General features: G+C 31.2%; 4 protein-coding genes across 5 annotated transcripts in view; 2 read left to right on the top strand and 2 right to left on the bottom strand.

Annotated features, from left to right (window-relative positions):
• LOC139994967 (protein qui-1) overlaps nucleotides 1–3,980 on the bottom strand; it is a 41,665-nt gene extending 37,685 nt beyond the window's left edge. Inside the window, exon 1 of the mRNA XM_072018064.1 lies at nucleotides 3,744–3,980. The gene's annotated coding sequence lies outside the window, so the exon portion shown is untranslated. The remainder of the gene's footprint in view (nucleotides 1–3,743) is intronic.
• Nucleotides 3,981–5,105: 1,125 nt separating this feature from the next.
• Nucleotides 5,106–9,421, bottom strand: Vimar (visceral mesodermal armadillo-repeats). The gene is made up of 10 exons (XM_072018067.1): nucleotides 9,264–9,421; nucleotides 8,668–8,796; nucleotides 8,225–8,458; nucleotides 7,702–7,868; nucleotides 7,294–7,525; nucleotides 7,063–7,209; nucleotides 6,590–6,985; nucleotides 6,318–6,450; nucleotides 5,941–6,206; nucleotides 5,106–5,844 (listed from the first exon to the last, which is right to left on the bottom strand). Exons 1-10 carry the CDS (start codon nucleotides 9,271–9,273, stop codon nucleotides 5,723–5,725), a joined length of 1,836 nt encoding a protein of 611 aa, XP_071874168.1. The 5' UTR covers nucleotides 9,274–9,421; the 3' UTR covers nucleotides 5,106–5,722.
• A 276-nt stretch (nucleotides 9,422–9,697) lies between these two features.
• LOC139994976 (transmembrane protein 242) lies at nucleotides 9,698–10,909 on the top strand. The gene is made up of 2 exons (XM_072018075.1): nucleotides 9,698–10,165; nucleotides 10,513–10,909. The coding sequence occupies exons 1-2, from the start codon at nucleotides 10,123–10,125 to the stop codon at nucleotides 10,887–10,889; spliced, it is 420 nt and encodes a 139-aa protein (XP_071874176.1). The 5' UTR covers nucleotides 9,698–10,122; the 3' UTR covers nucleotides 10,890–10,909.
• Nucleotides 10,910–10,990: 81 nt separating this feature from the next.
• On the top strand, nucleotides 10,991–18,182 carry LOC139994972 (uncharacterized). Of its 2 annotated transcripts, none has more exons than XM_072018070.1 (2): nucleotides 10,991–12,850; nucleotides 13,374–18,182. In XM_072018070.1, exons 1-2 carry the CDS (start codon nucleotides 12,712–12,714, stop codon nucleotides 14,060–14,062), a joined length of 828 nt encoding a protein of 275 aa, XP_071874171.1. In that variant the 5' UTR covers nucleotides 10,991–12,711; the 3' UTR covers nucleotides 14,063–18,182. The 2 variants fall into 2 exon arrangements, with proteins under 2 accessions (XP_071874171.1, XP_071874172.1); XM_072018071.1 differs by having other exon boundaries at nucleotides 13,109–18,182.
• Nucleotides 18,183–18,629: the final 447 nt, after the last annotated feature.

The raw sequence follows: 18,629 nt of genomic DNA, 5'->3' as shown, positions 1-18,629 counted from the left end.
GTTGACAGCGTGTTATACATAGTTTGGAATAATCTCGAGTTTCCAGTGACGAGCAGCCACCTTTAATGAAAGTCGTACAACACGGTTATCATCGTAGGATGGATATTTGAAAATGCTCGCTTGCGCGAGCAAGAGAAATATCATCGAAGAAGCCAGTTACTTTCGTTACAGGCAATTCTTAAAATTCTTCAATGCGTTGTCAGTAGAGAGTTTAAGATATATGAGTGATGTGGCTGTGATGTGAAGTGGTATGACCGATTGAAGAACAGACTGTGCACAAAAGCAACTCGATCGGCAATATCAAAGGAGGATGGTGAGGGAATGCCAAATTTGCACTTCTTTGCACACCTGAAACTCTAATATAACATTCCTCTGTAAGTGCAATATCATCTGTGGTAAATATAATGGGAAAGTTGTAGAAAATGTAAGTGAAATACTTAAAATACATTGCGTCTTGTTTTAAGAGTAAATTACAGTACAATTAGAGACTTATTTCGTGGAAGATTGGCATTGTAATACTTTATCCTAATTTATTGGGTTTTATCGTTATTAATTAACAATTTCAGCAACACACTTCTACACGCTATATAAATATCGACTTTTCTTTATAAAATAGCGCTTGGATTTCTGTTTGAAGTTAAAAAGTTTTAATTAGCTTTTTACTATACTCTAAGACATTTACATGGTGTCTTATTAGAATTTTAGATGCCCGAAGAGGTACAAATTTGCTACATTTTGACTGTCCTTGATTTTCTAGAAAACGAAACGACAAACAAACAAATTCTTATTTTGTATTTTAATTTATTATTCTAAGGTAATAATATTATTTTAAGGTCGTTACCCTGTAAGAAGTTCTCTGGAGAGATAATGTTTCTAGCGTGTTTGTTTCGGACGCGGCTGACCATAAACTATCCAATTTCACTGATGCTCTCCCGTCGCTCTTTCGCACTTCCCCGTTTCTGATGTTGTGACCATACGAATGAATCACGTTATACGTCAACGTAACGTTTTCTGCGTGCATCGGAGATAGTTGGAAAATTGTTTCAATCGAAAGTTCAAAGCAATGAAGGAAGTTTAAAAGCTCACGCAAATTCATCCTAAACTGCGTTTGTAACATTCTCGAATTACACGGCGGTTAATCGAACAATTGCTCGAGCATGGAATTTACCTTTATAATTTGAAAATAAAGTTTCTCGTTTCTCCCTCCAATTTTCTGCCAATACAATTTTGCAAACTGTAGCGTAGTTGCAAACACATGAGTATTTATAAAATACAGGGTGTTTTAACATTGTAACAAAATTGTAAAATCGAATATTTCTTCGTGTTCTGCCATTTTTGAAACTTGGATATTGCGTGATTCACATAGCGACGATTATCGTCCGCGAGGCTTTAAGCTATAAATCACCAACTGACAAATTGTGATTACCTTGTGGAGTGAATCTCATTACTGGTAAAGGAGATATGCCTTGAATGAGATCCATTACGCAATGCATTGATTCTGAAATAACCAATTAATCAAACGAACTAATGAAAACCGCAGTTACCAGGCAAACCGATGTGAAACTCTATTCATGTCCATTAATAAATTAAAAACGTCAAACGAGTTAATTCGTTGGTATTTTTCTTTTCCCTATACCGAGTGCCATCTACCGAGCTTCTTTGTGCATTATATAAGATAGACATATTAAATAATTAAATTTTCGCTGATACTTGTTCGAAGCAGATCGATTAACTAAAAGAGGAAACAAGACGGAAATTTCTATGAAAATAAATACTGAGTCAAAAAAAGAAGGAAAAACGAAAAAATACAAGAAAAAATTAGATAAAATAGTTGGTATTGAACGTATTAGAGATAGGATAGAATCGAAACCATAAAATCTGTGCATACATAGAACAGACACATAGAACATAAATCTCGTGGAATTTCCACTATACCATCGTATTGATAGAAAGTATATTGAACAATAAATCTTGCATCATATTTGTATGCCTTTATGACCTTAATAAAATAAAAGTTGTCTGCCAATATTGACAACAATGATACATACACACACATATATTATAAATAATTTTTTTTAATACACATATCATAAAAAATATAATTACTAATAGTAATATTATACTGAATTAATGTTATATAATGTTAAATTAATAATTATTATAAAAATATATGTAATATATATTGCATACATTTTTTTATTTGTAATATACGTATATTACATATGTTTTTTATAATCAAGTGAATAAATTCGAACTTGTAATTATTATAGTAGAAAAGTTAATTATACTGTTGTTTAATAAAAAAGACGCGTTCGTGTATGGTGTAAAGTAGTAACGACAAGTATGTCTTGCTCTTTTTTCAAAAACAGTTTGAAGAGACAAACAAGAGGGAACAAAATTTAAAAATAATCGCGTGTAACATTCTAAACAACTTGTATTTACATTACCAGCGGTATGTAACTTCAAATTGAAACAATAATACTGTAAAATACAATAACAATACAATAATAATATAATACAATAATAAAATACAATAATAATAAAATACAAGTACAATAATACTGCACATATGTATAGGAGATAATAGATAATAAATCTACATATAGTGATTAATAATTTAAAAATAACTTGAAATATTAATAGACACGATAGCTATCAAAAAGCTCCAGGTTAAAATACTAGCTTCTTAGTAGATTGTAATATAACGTAGATTACTCTGCATTACGTCATTATACATTATTATTTGGTCACAGAGTATTACTATATACAAAAGAGAAGCTATTGGAAGCGTAAGACATTTTTATACTCTGCACGAACCTGAAACTTACCTTTTTGCTAAAATAGCCCACATTAATAAGCAAATTAGTTCTATATATGTATTAAAATCAATAAGAAAGATATAGAAGCCAAACCCATTAAGTATGAATATTACGCCGAAAAAAAACGCAAAGATTTCCCTCTCAAAAAAATTCTTAAGTTTAATAACTTCTCGTTAAAGTTTTCTCCAGCTACAAATTTCTAATCTCAATTATAGTAAAAATTCAATGCATTGGAACTAATATCGAAAAATTGTCTAAAAAATCTTCTATTAATATTATACAATGTAAAATTCAATAACATAACATAGAACATTAGAAAAAAGTACTTAAAAATCGTCTGTTCGCAAGATTAAGTAAAACATATCTCCCAGAATAACAGAGATTCTACGCAATTCAAATACTCTAACATTCAACGTATTAATATCTCCAAAGTTGATCGCGTAATTAAAAGGAAAAAACAGCTACCGAAGCGGGAATCAAAAGAGATCCTACTTAAATCTTAGATAAGACCGCGAGGGAGAACCGTTGAGACGATGCAACTTACGACGAAAAAACCTAAGCGCCACCTGTCCATCGATAGGTGATAATTATTTTTTTAATTCGTCGCGGGGAAGAAACAATCATCGTGTCGGTAATACCGCCGATTATCTTCTTCCTATCGATCGGTAAGGACGAGTCAAAATGGCGGTGGGGGGTGTTTATTGAGCCAAGAGAGCCTCAAAAAAAAGAGCAATCCTGAATTCCTCAACATAACAATCGTGCACGCAGCATCCTTATCCCGCCAAAGTTTCGACATTTTATTACAGTTTGGAAACTGTAAACGTGAATGATGGAAAGAAAAATTAGAGAATACACGTTAAGAGCATGTAGCGAAGCAGCTACAGGACGAATCGGAAATCTAAAAGAGAATGAAAAGGCGCTTACCGGTATTGTTGTCCGGGATACAACGAAAAGAACCAGCCCTCTCTGTGGCCGCCGCACCACTACTGACAACGAAAGCTTAAGCACCGCACGACCAAAGTGATAGGTCGACGCGCACGCGTCCTGCGAACGTTCACCTGGGAACAGGTTGATAAAGCACCATCTACTGGGGGGTTGATGGAGCAAAACTTTACCGCTTTATCATTCCTTAACACTAAGAAAGTTTGCAATCCATTTACCGTGTCCGTGCAAGAGCAGAACTAATAGTAACTAGTAGACCTTTCTACTACATAACAGATAGCAAGGCCTGTGTAGAAATTTGAGAATGCTTACAAGAAATCAAATTTGTTAAGTAGACATACCGAAGACGGTCATGACAACACACATACAAGTCACGCCTAACTCTAAATCGAAACATGCCTGATCGCGTTGTTCATCTTTTACAAAAATAATAAAAGGTGTCCATACAGATTTAACAATGATATTTATATAAAGAATCCATGATCAAAATGTACCAAAATATAAAAGTTACTTCGATTTATACTGTAGATATAATAAAAACTGAATGGACCTATGTTGTTCACTGTTAATAAACTATACATAGTTATTTATAATTTAATCATATTGAGTATTAATTGGATACCTATCACACGTGAATTAATTAAAAAAGAATATAAACGTATACATATTTACGTCTATCTTTGTTAAAATAAATCAAATCTTACCAAACGTTACGCATTAAATGTCGAATTGTCATCGTTGCTTGCCACATTTATACGTCTCTCCCCTTTCGGAGTCATCTTCGTAATCAAGCAATAATCTACACAAAAAATACCCAAAATTTTAGAATAAATGTATAAAACTCAGCCAATTGTATCAAAATAAAGCAATAATTACACTCAAATTCTGTCTCAGAAACGCAATACAAGCAATTAATAACACTAACACTTAAATAGATAGTCGACAACAAACGAGCGATATAAATTTCGCTATAGAACTTTTACTATATAAGAACGCATTGTTTACACATATCTGATAGATATCAATGGAAAACAATGGAATAGTAACAGGAACACTACGTAATTGAAATCACGCGCGTCAAAGGACGATACATCTTGACACCGTTTTTCAACAGTATAATTACTTTCCGCGCCGAAACTTCAGCTAGCTGATTCCTGATTAGCTAGAGCAGAACAGTTCCTCATTCGTTCGAAGCCGCGCGCAAAATTGAAATATTGTATGGCGGGAAATTTGTATCGGTCAACAAATTATAATAATCTCAGAGCAGATAATTATAATTGCATATAGAAGAAATATGTTTAACAAATCAGTAAAGGTTATAATAAAGTAAATAATTATCAAAAATTATGGTCTGTAGATTTATTATTAATTAATCACATAAAATATATTGTTTGGTCAATTTCTTAAAACTATGTACATTGATATATACGTTTGAAAACTTGTAATATTTCTTTTCTTCTTTCTTTCTTTCTAACAAGAGAATTATCACATTTAAGTTAAATAAGAAATAATCCACGTATAATACATAGATACGTGTACCAAACAATTAATAATATTTATGTTAGTTATTTTATAAACTAGCTGATATACTAATGAATTTTTTTCACATTACAACTAATAGCAAAGTTAATTTTTAAAAATAATTTAAGACTAACTTTCCATATTACACATATATGATTGTTATTGTTACTTTTCACAATTTTTGGTTGCTCACGCACACGCACATACACTCACATACATAATAAAAATTCTGACATCTTATAATTTTTCAACATAAAATCTAAATTGGGGACTGATCTATATGCTCATAAACTGCATACGTTATATTGGCATCGCTTTAATCATTAAACGGGAACAAAAAAGGAATCATTTTTTTTCAATTAAAGAATGTTTCATATTTTTGATGTTTGTATCATATATATGATTGTACGTTTTCAATATTCCTTTCTTTAATTACTTAATTACACAATTTTATCGCAAATTTTTTTCAATTTTTCATTAAGTTTTGGTTCTTCTTTGATTAAATTTGTTCCTTGACATAATGTTATTAATTCAGTTTTTCCCAGATGTTCTCTTAAGGCATCTGAAATTTAAATTTAAGAGAAATTTTAGCAAAATTTCATCAGTTCTTTGTGTCTTCAATTATGTGATTAAATTTCATATTGTATTTCAATAATACCTAAATTAATAATATTTTCTATTAGACTTAAAACATTATGCAAAATTGGTACTTCCAAACTGTTTAAAGTAGTAAAAAGTGTGCAAAGTTTTTCTCCTATATCAGCCTCAAGAAGAAGATTTTCACATTCGATCAGGGAAGTTGTAGTCAATATCATCAAGCTAATTAAAGCTTCATTTAGCATTAAAACGTGTGGTGTTGTTAACATTTTGACTAGGTGCTTCACAGCTCCATGTTCCATTACTAGAAGTGCTATTTCTCTATTTCTAATGATAAAAAACATAAATATTAATAATTATACATACATATAATATATATAAACTTCATGCATAAGATATGTAAATTTTACAAATATGTATTTATTAAACCTAATTAACCTGCTGTTATTAATTAGCCAAGCGATTAAACGATTTGCTTCGCCTTGAACTCCAGGATGTTCCTCGACTTCGCACCAATTAACAACTTTCTTTATTAAACCATCCCTTTTTCCTAATTCTATGGCAGCCTCACCTGTAATAATAAGTAAACTACCTATTCTTCACATCATACTTATCTGCTAATATATATTTATTAAATATATATTAATAGCTAAATATATATTTTTTCTATGTATTTAACAAAATGTTTATAAGAACTACTGTTAACATACTTTGGCCATCAATAACAATCCTTAAAGTGCCCAGTAGCTTAAATACAACTGGATAAGATGAAACATTCAACATAGAATACAAAATGTTTATCAACCCATCTTTTAATATTACAGGCTTATTATCCACGGGAATAACAAGATTCCTCAAAGCGCTGAGTAGTGCATGTTGAAATCTTATATCAGCTATATCTGTATTATTTTTCTGCAGCAGTTTCAGAAGATTGCAATGAACACCTTGCGTAACCATAAGTTTGCAATGGGCATCGGTACGCGCAAAATTGCCCATTGCTAAGACGGCTGTAATTTGTAAATCTTTATCTTCGCTTTCGAGCCACTCAATTAGCTTTTTATATGCAACACCATTACTTTCACCATATAGATAATTCATACTGTCATCTAAAATATTACGTTACACATAATATACTTATAAAATACAGTTAAAGTACTTATTACTTCTCTTTTGGTTAACATACCTCCAGTTAATATAAGAACAATTAAGTTGCAAGCGATCTTCAACACAGATCTTGTTTCTTCATCTGTACAGTACGGACTATGTTTTTCCAACAACTTTAACAGTAACTCACAAACACCTGCTTTAGCAAGGATCAATTTGGCATTCTCTAAAATATCAATATGAATTAATACTACTCAACATTTTACATTATTATTGTAGATAATTAAATTAAACATATGTAAAATGATACCATCTTCTGCTTGTCCATGAAGAAGTTCTAAACACATTTCAGAAAGTTCTGATGATGTATCAGTGGATAAGATATTTATTAAAATTTTCATAACCCTTTCATCTAAAAATATTATGTTAGCATCATTCAGTATTCCTAGTATCAAAAGAGAATGCATTGCAGCCTCTCCACCTGTAATTCCATCGATTTCCAGAATACTGCAGATAATTGGCACTACTTCTTGTTTCAGTGCCTAAGAAGAAAATAAAGAAAGACTAATATTTAAATAAGATTATTCTAGATGAAAATTTTATATTCTATATAATATACAGAGAGCATGTAAGGTAAACTGTTTGAAAATTATACTAATACAGCTACAATCGTAAAACGATACAGCAAAGAAGAGAAATATTAATAAAAATATTATACCTCTGTATGAAGAGACGGTCGGTCAATAAGAAAGTTTAGCAACAGTCCTGCAGCAACATTGCGAAGAAATGGTGCACCTTCTACATTTTGCAATGTAATACTTTTCTCCAATACTGCCAAAATTGATATCAACCCATTTTTGTCCTCAACAAACTTTTTACCATTTTCTATAATAATTTTATAAATATTGTTATAATAATATCCATATAGTCTTAGATTTAATGAAAAATAATGATATTATAATATTAATTTACAAATTAGTTTATTAATATACAAATTAATTATTTTTTAACAGTACCTATAACATATGTTTTTCCTTTTGTATAGATTTAATTTTAATAAATTGAACTTGTAAGTTGCTATAAGTTTAATTTCTGGAACTTTATTTTTTATGAGAATTATTTTAATGATACTTCATGCAGTTAAAAATGTATATTCAATAGATAAAAATTAATAATGATGGTTTTAATGTTAACTACATACATGAACAAAATTTGGATCATTAGGGATTAAAGCTCCCTACCATTCTCGTAACAAATATTTCCTAAGGCTCTGGAAGTCTGTGTCAATACATCAACGCGATCTTCTTTTAATAGATCTATTAATGCATTTACTAGATCTGTGGTAGTACATTTTTCTCTTCCCCTTTCACTTTTAGCAATCTCAGCAATTGCTTTAGCAGTCTTTGCAATAATTTCTTTAGATTCGTGACGCAATAAGGTTAGGAAAACATCATCTATTGTAAATTCAGTAGCCTCTAAAAACAAATAAAATTTATCTGTTATTAGAAGTATAAATTATAGACTAAAATACCCAAGTTGACAGCATTTCTCATGAATTTATATTAATAATTTGGAACAAAAGTAATAAATATTATATTTTGTAATAATTAGTAATTTTTATATATATTTTCCAAATATTAATTTAAGTCTAAACTGAAACTGGAAGACAAAAAACAGCTAATACCTCCAATTGAAGTTTTGCTAACATTCACAATAGAATCTAACACTTGGATAATATCTTCAATTTCTTTCTCAGATTTTACAACGAATCGCAGTTCTTCAACTAATTTATCAATATTGTCCTTCAATTCACCTAAAAAAAATTATGAACATATAGTAATATAATTCATAAACATATAATCAATATAAATCATATATATTAAATACATAAAATACATATTAGACAGCTCCAAATTTATATAAGTATTTTATTTAATATATTACAGACATAATATATAGAAATAATGTCAAGTATACAGGGAAAAAATGTATTTCTTTGGAAATTTAATTTACAATATTTTATCTTTAAATTATAACGCTATAATTATAATACAGATAGTTTATATTTTCTTGAAGTTGTAGACACTATAGAATATATAAAATCAATTTAACATTAATTTCATAAAAGCACTAAAAAAAAAAAACAATTTAAGTAGTCAACAAAATAACTTGTCAATAAGGTTTGACATGAAATATTTCTCTGACTTGAAATTATTGCTAAAAATAGAAGGAAATTCATCACCGATTATACGATATTTAACATAGTTTTTATTACACTACCTTCCATCATATTTTTCTTATTTTAATTTCGAATTTTGTACAAATGGAACTTTTTTATAAAGTAAGTAACAATTTGCTTAATGTGAAGGAAACATCTTTTTAAAGAAACTTCCATAAATTGTGAATCATTAGATAAGAAAGTGCCATTTTTCTATAGGGTAGCAACTAAAGGAATCTTAATGCAATTTCACATGCTACCAATAAGTGATATTGTGATATTGAATAATCATATAGAAAAAGAGGATTAGTTACAAATAATATAAATTTAAATTGATATTGTATTGAAATATTTGCGTCTGAAGTGTGTATATGTATGTGTAATATTTATGTTCAATCGACAGGTGGCAAAATGAAACGATCTAAATATTTTCGGCTCCTAGGCAGAACATCTTGTCTTCTAAGGCTTTAGGTTTAAAACGTAAAGAATTATTTAAGATTAGTTTTATCTAAACACTCTTCTTGATTTTTAGTTATAAGCAAGTTTTAAAAATCGTTCAATCCATGAACTATGGACAACGAAATACTATAACCACCAATTACGTGCTGTTGGTGCCAAGTGCTCCAAGAAACTAGCTAGACCTTTTAGATAAAATTAAACTTAATTAATTCTTTAGGTTCCAAATTTTCATTTGTATATTTTGCATTTTATGCAATAGTAATACATTTATTTAATGCGAAATATATTTATGTGTATTCAAAATTATAATTTATGCAGTAACCGGTAAAGAAACAGTTTTGTGTCGGTTCTGCATCTTGTTTTATTTGTGTTTCTTTCGAAATTTTGTGAAAAACCTTTTTAATTCTACTATTTCAATATTATATGTTACGACAATAAATAGAAAGTGATATAAAAATAATCATGTCAGAGACAACACCAAAGAAGAGGGAAGATAAATTGTACGGTACGTATTTAAATTTAGATTGTTTGATAATTCAAATATTAATACTTCTTTAGTTAAAGTGATACGCGATCTACATTTAAATACAATTTAAAAGTATCATTTTTTTGTATTGTTTCATTTTATATTATTTTAAGGTTATTAGATATATATGAAAATACAAAATTTATATTAATCTTTTACAATTTAAGGAAATAATATAGAATACATTTATGCTTGGTTCGCTGGTAATAAATTCAAACATAGATCAATTTCAAATTTATACAATTTTACATTTCCATGTGATAAAGTTTGAAATATCATACATAACCTAGTTTTATTTTTCCCAATTTTATCAACTTATGTTTCAGAAACATTGTTCCTGGCTGGAGTAGCAGGAATATCTGTTATGGCTGGTTTTTTCAATGCTTTAGCATCAGTTAAAAAAAAAGACAGTAAAAATTTTGATATTGGTTTTATGGGAGGGAAAGGTCTTCCTGAGTCTGGTGCAGCACTTGCTACAAGAGCTTTATTATGGGGTTCTGCTTGGGCAGTTGGTGGTTGTGGTATACTTTTTTATGGTATTTGGAAGCTTTCTGGAGCTTCAACTGCTGAAGAGTTTCGATTAAAAGTTGGAAATATTTTACCAAAAATACCAAAAAATGATCCTCCTCAGAGTAGAACTGAATTTGAAAACCTTACAGATTTACTGAGATATGTCTCGGAAGAATGGGATAAAGAAAAATAGTCTTACTTATATATAAATTCGACTCTAGAATTTAAAAAAGACTCTAGATTTAAAGTATTTTTTAGAGTTTTACAGATCTAAGAAATATTTTTAATCTGAAGTCTGTAAAGATCTAAGAAATACTATAAAAACCAAAAATCACAAAAGTAATTATTTGACATCAAGTCATAAAAGCATAGTTTTAAATGTGTACAGTAAAATAAATTAAGAATCTTATACTGCTGGTTTGTCATATAATAACTGATATTTATAATGTAATATTTCATTTTGTATTTGTGTATATATAGTGTATATATATATATATTTGTACATCATTAATATACAATCCTAAAAGTTTGATCATATTAAATTTTCTTCAAGGAATGTAAAATATTATTTTAATTGCGGTTCTTTTAAAAGACAAATAGTTAAACATATGTTTGTTCGTAAGAGTTTTTATGTTTAATAGCTATGTTAGTATACGTGTATAAAATAAATGTTTTTTAATTCTGTATTTATTCATTTATAAAATTTGCAATTTTATTTTAAATAATAAGTTTTGTTTAGATTAATAAAATGATATACAATTAATTTTTCGCACTGATTAGATATATGATAACATCATTTTTGTGTACCATAATTTTGCAAGGTCAAAAAATGACCACAAGTAATTTTAAACGAAATAACACGAAGTTCTCTCATGAAATTTTTAAATCACGCGTTTTAGAACTTTTGATTCTTGATATATCCCGAATATTTACAAATATTTTATTAACCCTTTCGATCTCACTTTGGATTAATGGAAGAATTGAACATTATTTTATCAAAACAATTACTTCAAATTTTATAAAATCATTTATTTATGCGCGAAAAAACAAGATTATAGCCTTATTGCAAGATTATTGCTAATACAGTCATTGCCTAAATGAAGATTGGCTAGAACGTGACTATGTTATGCCATGATTATGATACAAAGATAGTGACTTTTTAGTCAGATTACAGGAGGCAAAATCTCGAAACATAAATTTTGCTGTTCTTTTATGGGTAATAGAATGACTTTTAAAATTGATAGTTTTAACACATAATCTTTATAGGAAGCCACTGCAAAAATGACTTTTTGATTAATTGCGGAAAAATAGTTCCTACGAAGTCGTTAAAAGGCTAGTATGTTATGTAAAATGGCTAGAAAAATCTTTATTAAAGAAAAATTCAACTCGGACCTCAGCGTTTTCGTATGAAAGTTTTGTATGTATAGAAGTATATTATATCGGTACTTTTGATGCCCAACATGCCGTATATCTATTATACCCTAAGTTGCTAGGAAATTGCGCCAAAGTTGCCGCACTATCCCTTTTTAAATGGCCTGTTGGTATGCGTACGAAGAAAGTACAGACAACAAAGAAATTTATTCGTGGAGGGAGAATCTCAAGCATGCGCGGAGCGTAGGGCTCTCGAGTTTCAGCGTGCTTTACTTTTGAGGGATATTGTCGCGCTACAAATACCTTAATATTGCAGTTAATTTTATCAGATATCAAACTTTTAATGTACATATAAAATATAAATCATATGGAACTGAATTTCGGTAACTGGAAGCTCTGTACGTCCTAACTGAATCGCATACTAACTGATGTCGCACAGCTAACAGCGGTGAAATATTGTTGTCGTCTGAACGATCAACCAACACGGCAATACATAAACGAAGCACGTTCTACGGCCGCGTGCAATGCGACAACGTCGCATTCACGAGCGTGGTCGTATTTGTCGGTTGCGCTATTGCGCTGTTTGAGATTTAGACGATTCAGGCCAGTTTGTTCTTTGTCGCATCGCACGCACGACGTCTAGTATGCATACTTTCGCACAGTTATTGATTTCTGAAGTGCAAAAAAGGCCTGTTTTATGGAATAGATGGGATGAAAACTACAAAAACCGAGTGTTAGTAGACAAGGAATGGGAAAATGTGGCAGTAGTATTAAAAAAAGACAGTAAGTTGTCTAAATGTACTTATCTGATAGTTTGAAAATTTTAAAAATATGTTTGCTTCTTTATGTACATAATACTGTTTAAAAAGTATGTAAGTAGACGATTTTTCTCTCATCCCTAACGCTGCTATCAATCTATCGGTTCTTCCGTAATTTGATAATTCACTTAATTCCAAATAATCTCTCTTTATATCATTGTAATTTGAAGTATTGTTTAACACTGTGTAATATTAATCGCATTGTCAACATTGGTTCCTATAGCTTCAAAGGCTCATACAGACGGGTCGTGCAAGACGGAGGACATCGCGCTCTCCCATACTTCTTCCGGAAGTGCGACGGGAAAAAGACGAGTAGTTACTTCTGATTCTGGCCACTCGCCACTCATTCGACTCGTCTGTAGAAGCCTCTAGAAGCTATGCCCAAATGGCAAGACATATTTCAATAGCAATGGCTGAAACAGCACTTTGTCATATTCCAAACGAAGAGGTAATTTGTCTGAAATGGACAAAAGGGTATTTTATTTCAGAAGTGGAAGCCAAATCGAAATGGCGAAATTTGAGGGACCAGTTCCAAAGAGAACTGAAAAAAGTAAAGAAGCTCCGTTCTGGAGAGTCTGCTAGTATATCTGTGAGCGATTACAAAGGGAAGTGGGTGTTTTTCGAAATGCTCTTTTTTTTAAAAGACACTATGGTGCTAACAAAACTGACGAGCAATTTCGACAATGTACCCAGTACGGATACATTGAACTCCGAAACGGACACGAATTCTGAAGATTTGGGGCAACAAGTTGCGGATACAACGGAAGCGTCTGAAAGGATAACGCCACCGCGTCATCTCGAGACTTTCGATGCTCATAGCTCTAAATTTGAGGAATCTCTCGAAATTCCACGTCTCCATAATACGCCAATCTACCACCATTCGAGGGGAAGAAAAAGGACATTATCTGACTTTGGAAGAAATATGTTGGAGGTGGAAAAGAAAAAACTTCCGGCATTTGTCGAACACGGCCTATGCGAGAGACACGAGCAAGATGACGAAGACATGCATTTTGCAAAGTCGCTGGTACCGTCCCTCAGACGATTAGATCCTATTCGAAAATTAATAATTAGGAATAAAATTCAAAGTTTGTTAATTAAGGAGTTAATTCATGAAAATTCGAGTTTATCAAGTGATTCGCAGGCTGGGACATCTACCGGCGATCCTTTGGCACTGTAATATATATAATAGTATAACAATGTGTATAATTAGTTATGAAATAACCTAAAGAAATATTTTATAATTCTATTAAATTTTATACGATTTTAAATATGTATTCAGCTTTGTCCTGTATATTCCCCAATAACTTATTTATAAGCACAGTTAAAACCACACAAACTTCGTTGATTATTCTGTATCAACAAGATCACAAACATAAAACTGAATGGGATGAAAAATAAGGGATAAACAAGGGATTTTAGCCCTTTTTACCGCTTTTGGAATGCGACACCCCAATCTACGGCTTTGTTGTGCGAACCTCTCGAACACGATTATATATATTAATCACTCTCTCGACTTTTCGGGATCTGGTTAATGTTTGGAGCCTGTTATAAAACGGTTGCTAGGTCCTAACGTCGTTTATACGTACTTTAGCCGGGGCCATACGATCATTGAAACGAGGTCCGTTGTATGACATCTGTTGTAGAAATATATTATCGTCATACTTTGTAGCCCTCTCACTAGGAACATGCGTCATTCCGATATACGATAATATGTACATATTTCTACAACGGGCATCACGCAACAGATGTCGTTCCAATGGTCGTATGGTCTCGGTTTTACCGATACCGATTCTCATTTATAGTAAGGCGAAAATAAGAAAGAAGCAAGATGAGCTTACGAAAGAATTTAGAAACGCACATCAGCATGGTTCTTCCACACTGAAGCAGAAGATCAAGAAATCAGCCTGTCTGAAATTAGGAACAGAATTGACAACGAAGTCGAAGATGAATGGCAATGGAAACGGAACGCAGTACAAGCGAGACAACTGGATAAGAAGGTTTATCAAGGTTGCATACTTCTTTAGGAAAAATAAAGTAAGAAATTGGTTACTACTGCGTGCAACTTCTGACAGGACATGAAATATTCGATTCGTTCAGGAAAAGAGTTGAGACGTCAGGTAAAGTGAGACGTACTGGGATTGTGGACAAAGGCTGGATAAACTCGAACATTTTATTTTATACTATCCTAAATGGAGTCTGGCAAATTTTTCTTGAAAAAGTATGTAAATCTAGTCATTCTTGGGATCGTTTCAAGGCGACTGTAATAATTGTAATGAAAGATAGAGAGTGGGAAGAAAAGGAGATTTAAATTAGTTAAAGGAGAAGACGAAGATCCGTCCTTAACACGCGCTTCTAAAATAAGTAACAACAGTGTGATACAAACCTGAAATAATAGAAGAAGGACAAGTATTAATGTTCGATGCAGGTAAACGAGCCTGTCTACAGCACATTTCATACCGTGCTGCAAAGGTGGCCATTGAGTCCGCCGTGCGGCAGCAACGAGGAGGGGGTTTTAGTAGGTTTTGTCATACATCATGTCAGACAGCTGAGCCATACAACCACATAACCCGATAGTAAGCTGCCGGAAATGCATCAAATGCATTTTCCTCCCTCGCGCGCGTGAATAAAGGTCCGAACACCGTGCGTGTGATGCGACAAGGAACAAACCAGTTCGAATTCCATCGGACCGACATTGATGAGTCGTACGACAAGGTCTATTCGAATACTACATATTTGCGACTGGTTAACATTCAAGATATCTTTGTCTATAACACTTATATAGTAATTAATTAGGTCCAAGTATATTAAGTTTGGTGGAGTGACAAGAAATTGAATCAGAAAATTCAATTTAATATCCAACAATTAAAAAATAAACATCTTTTTCACACATTCCATCATAAATTATTATTATTATTCATATACAATATTTATGTATAGTAAAGAAAAAGCATATATAATAACGAATGAAATTATACGAACATCAATTTAGAAAAAAAGAAATCATACAATGGTATTTTTTTTGTATCACGCTCATTTTATTCCTTTCTCACATACACACATACAAATTTTTCTCTCTTTCATCCTCTTTTCTTCAATGAGACCTCAGTTTTTACCTCTCATTGCGCATTAAATTATATTAGAAGGAAATCGAATCGAGTCAAAAAATATTTTTCTCCCTAGATTGTTCCTATGGATTTACTGATCTTCCGTTGATCTCATCGAATAGGAAGAAGAAAAACAAGGAATGTTCATCTCGTGATGTTACATTTTGTAACATACTTTGTGTATGAGAACTCGGACTACAGTACTAACAAATCATAATGCTTGCAACGTTCAAAATCTCTCCATAAGATAACGTTAAAGATTTTATATATTCGTTGAAAACAGGGAATAATGTCTGTAGATACTGGAGCGAAAGGCAAATACAAATAATTAATAGTTTACTAATCATTTTCGTTTATGACATTTAATTAAGGCGTATACTTTATTTTACGAATAATGCAGTTAAATTGATCGAATATTGTTCCCCTTCTAGTGGGCTAAAATATGGAAACTTTATTTTCTCAAGGAAGCTATTTTGTGACATTCTTTGTTTTCCCCCTTATTCCTCAATTATAACTCAACGAGAGAAGTTGAAGGTTCTAGAATTCGTTTAAACAGATATCAAAGCAGACAGATTCTCTTTTTGTTTCTCTGTATTTCGTACTTCGTTGTTGACGTCGAACCTCTTTTAAAGTTTTGCTTTCATTCCGCTGGCATTCACTTGTTCCAATCGTAAGCATCATCTTACTCTTGTTTCAAGTTTCAAAGTCCAAGTTTGTCTGTTTACTTAATTAATCGGTCGTCGAATCTATCTTTACACTTCTCTGTGTATTTAGCTCTGAATGATTTAAAAAACTATTTCTTTTCAATTCTCTTTAAAAAAATTTCGCTGAAACGTTACACGCGATTACCGCCAATCAACGGCGATAACAGAGCAATTACAAATGTTTTCCTGCGACGTAGTAAATGTAACGCTTAATTTTAATATTACCTGTATAAATATTTGAGGCTTTAGTTATTTTACTTCTCTCTATAATTCCCCTATGTAAAATCTATGGGAAAGTCAGCTTTAGAATTAACCCGATTGCAGCGCTATCGGTGAATAAAAGCAGCACTCAAATAACTAATATCTTAATCATCAATCGATTATGATTACAGCATCGACACAAGAGAGTAGTGATCATCTGCTTGATCGATATCTAGGAAAGTTTCTTTAACGCAAGTATTTGCAATAATTTTGTTCAACGATATTTTGTAATATTCAACAATCACGTAACAAATTCTTTAAATATATAATATTAACCTAAACTTCGTTCGTTTCTTTTCTATACATGAAAATAACATTGCATAGGTGAATAAAATATGTTTCATACATGTAAAATTTACATGGGATCTAATCATACGTATGTTTTATATATGTTTACAACATATATTTTTATGGTTGATTAAAATTCTTAATTGTTACAAATATCTTTTACAAATTAGTTTGCGTATTTGTCTTTATTCACCTTGCGTCACGCGTAATCACGTTTACAATATAACTTACTTATAAATAACTAACGCGCGAGTAATTAAATTCTTTTTATCCACCAAATGAAACACGCACCTTTCGACGAGTATTATCGTCGTCGTTTTAATATTATCCTGTTAAATAAATAAGCAAATTTGAATCGAACGTAAGAACACTTTGGCGATATTTACTGTTAAATCAAATATTGTTCGTTGGACTGGTTTTTCCCCTCCAACATTCTCAACCAAATAAGCAAACAATTAGAAAAGAAACATACACAAACTGGGATAATTATTACCACTTCGTATAAGTTAAACGCTTATTTTTAAATTAAAGTCTCTGCATTAAATTAATTAACCTATACTTCAGTCAAAGTAAAGGTTCCGAATTTTTCATTGGCAATATTTGTGCGATTTGGGAGGAATTAAAAAGAATGTAATAAATCACAGAAAGAACAAAACGTTGCATCCAATCAAGTATCATACAAAATGTGGAAAAGGAAAGCGTTTAAAAGATGTCAAATGTGAAAGTGCGCGTCGATCAGCGGCGTGAATGATCGTTTTGAAAATTGAATTCATTAATTTAATTTCCATTCCAGCTAAAAAATGCTCTCATCCTGACTATGCGACTAGAATCGGACAACAATTCATCTTTCAAAGAACAGCCATTCCTGCAGAAAGTATCCATTCATTTCTTGCTTACAGATTATTGACTCGTCTAAGACATAAACAATCGTATACATAAATAATTGAAAATCATCCCTTTTACAATAATTAACGAAAAAGTTCAGTGGTAGCTAGGTATATTGCACAGAACACTTAATATTTTTCATAACAATATCATATACCACAGACTTGATACATAATAAAAATTCTTGAAATCTTTGCGTGGGTTGACTTTAGAATTAATTCTAGTTATTGGCTCAGGTTGTCCGTACCACGACGGTTAATGATACAAAATTATGTGAAAGAGAATCCATTACTATTGCTTTCTTTGTCTTGATTAAATTTATAATTTAAAGATTTATCACATCCAATGACTTGAATAAAAATTGTAGTTGTTGTGTTCATTATGATATGCCAAAAGTGCCTTTATTAGCAATGATTTAAATAAACCAGTATAAATATATATAACAATTTGTACAAAAGTTTCATACAAAATAAATTATGCGATATAAATATTTATAAACAAA

The sequence above is a fragment of the Bombus fervidus genome, chromosome 15 (assembly GCF_041682495.2).
Source record: "Bombus fervidus isolate BK054 chromosome 15, iyBomFerv1, whole genome shotgun sequence".
Lineage (NCBI taxonomy): Eukaryota > Metazoa > Arthropoda > Insecta > Hymenoptera > Apidae > Bombus > Bombus fervidus.
This window is presented reverse-complemented; position numbering and strand designations above follow the sequence as displayed.

Coding starts and splice junctions, on each gene's coding strand:
- LOC139994976 (XM_072018075.1), top strand. CDS start 10,123: ATGTCAGAGACAACACCAAAGAAGAGGGAAGATAAATTGTACG. Junction 10,166..10,512: donor GAGGGAAGATAAATTGTACG/GTACGTATTTAA, acceptor CTTATGTTTCAG/AAACATTGTTCCTGGCTGGA.
- LOC139994972 (XM_072018070.1), top strand. CDS start 12,712: ATGCATACTTTCGCACAGTTATTGATTTCTGAAGTGCAAAAAAGGCCT. Junction 12,851..13,373: donor AGTAGTATTAAAAAAAGACA/GTAAGTTGTCTA, acceptor ATTTTATTTCAG/AAGTGGAAGCCAAATCGAAA.
- Vimar (XM_072018067.1), bottom strand. Junction 7,869..8,224: donor AAATATTTGTTACGAGAATG/GTAGGGAGCTTT, acceptor AAATTATTATAG/AAAATGGTAAAAAGTTTGTT. Junction 6,207..6,317: donor TGGCTAATTAATAACAGCAG/GTTAATTAGGTT, acceptor TTTTATCATTAG/AAATAGAGAAATAGCACTTC.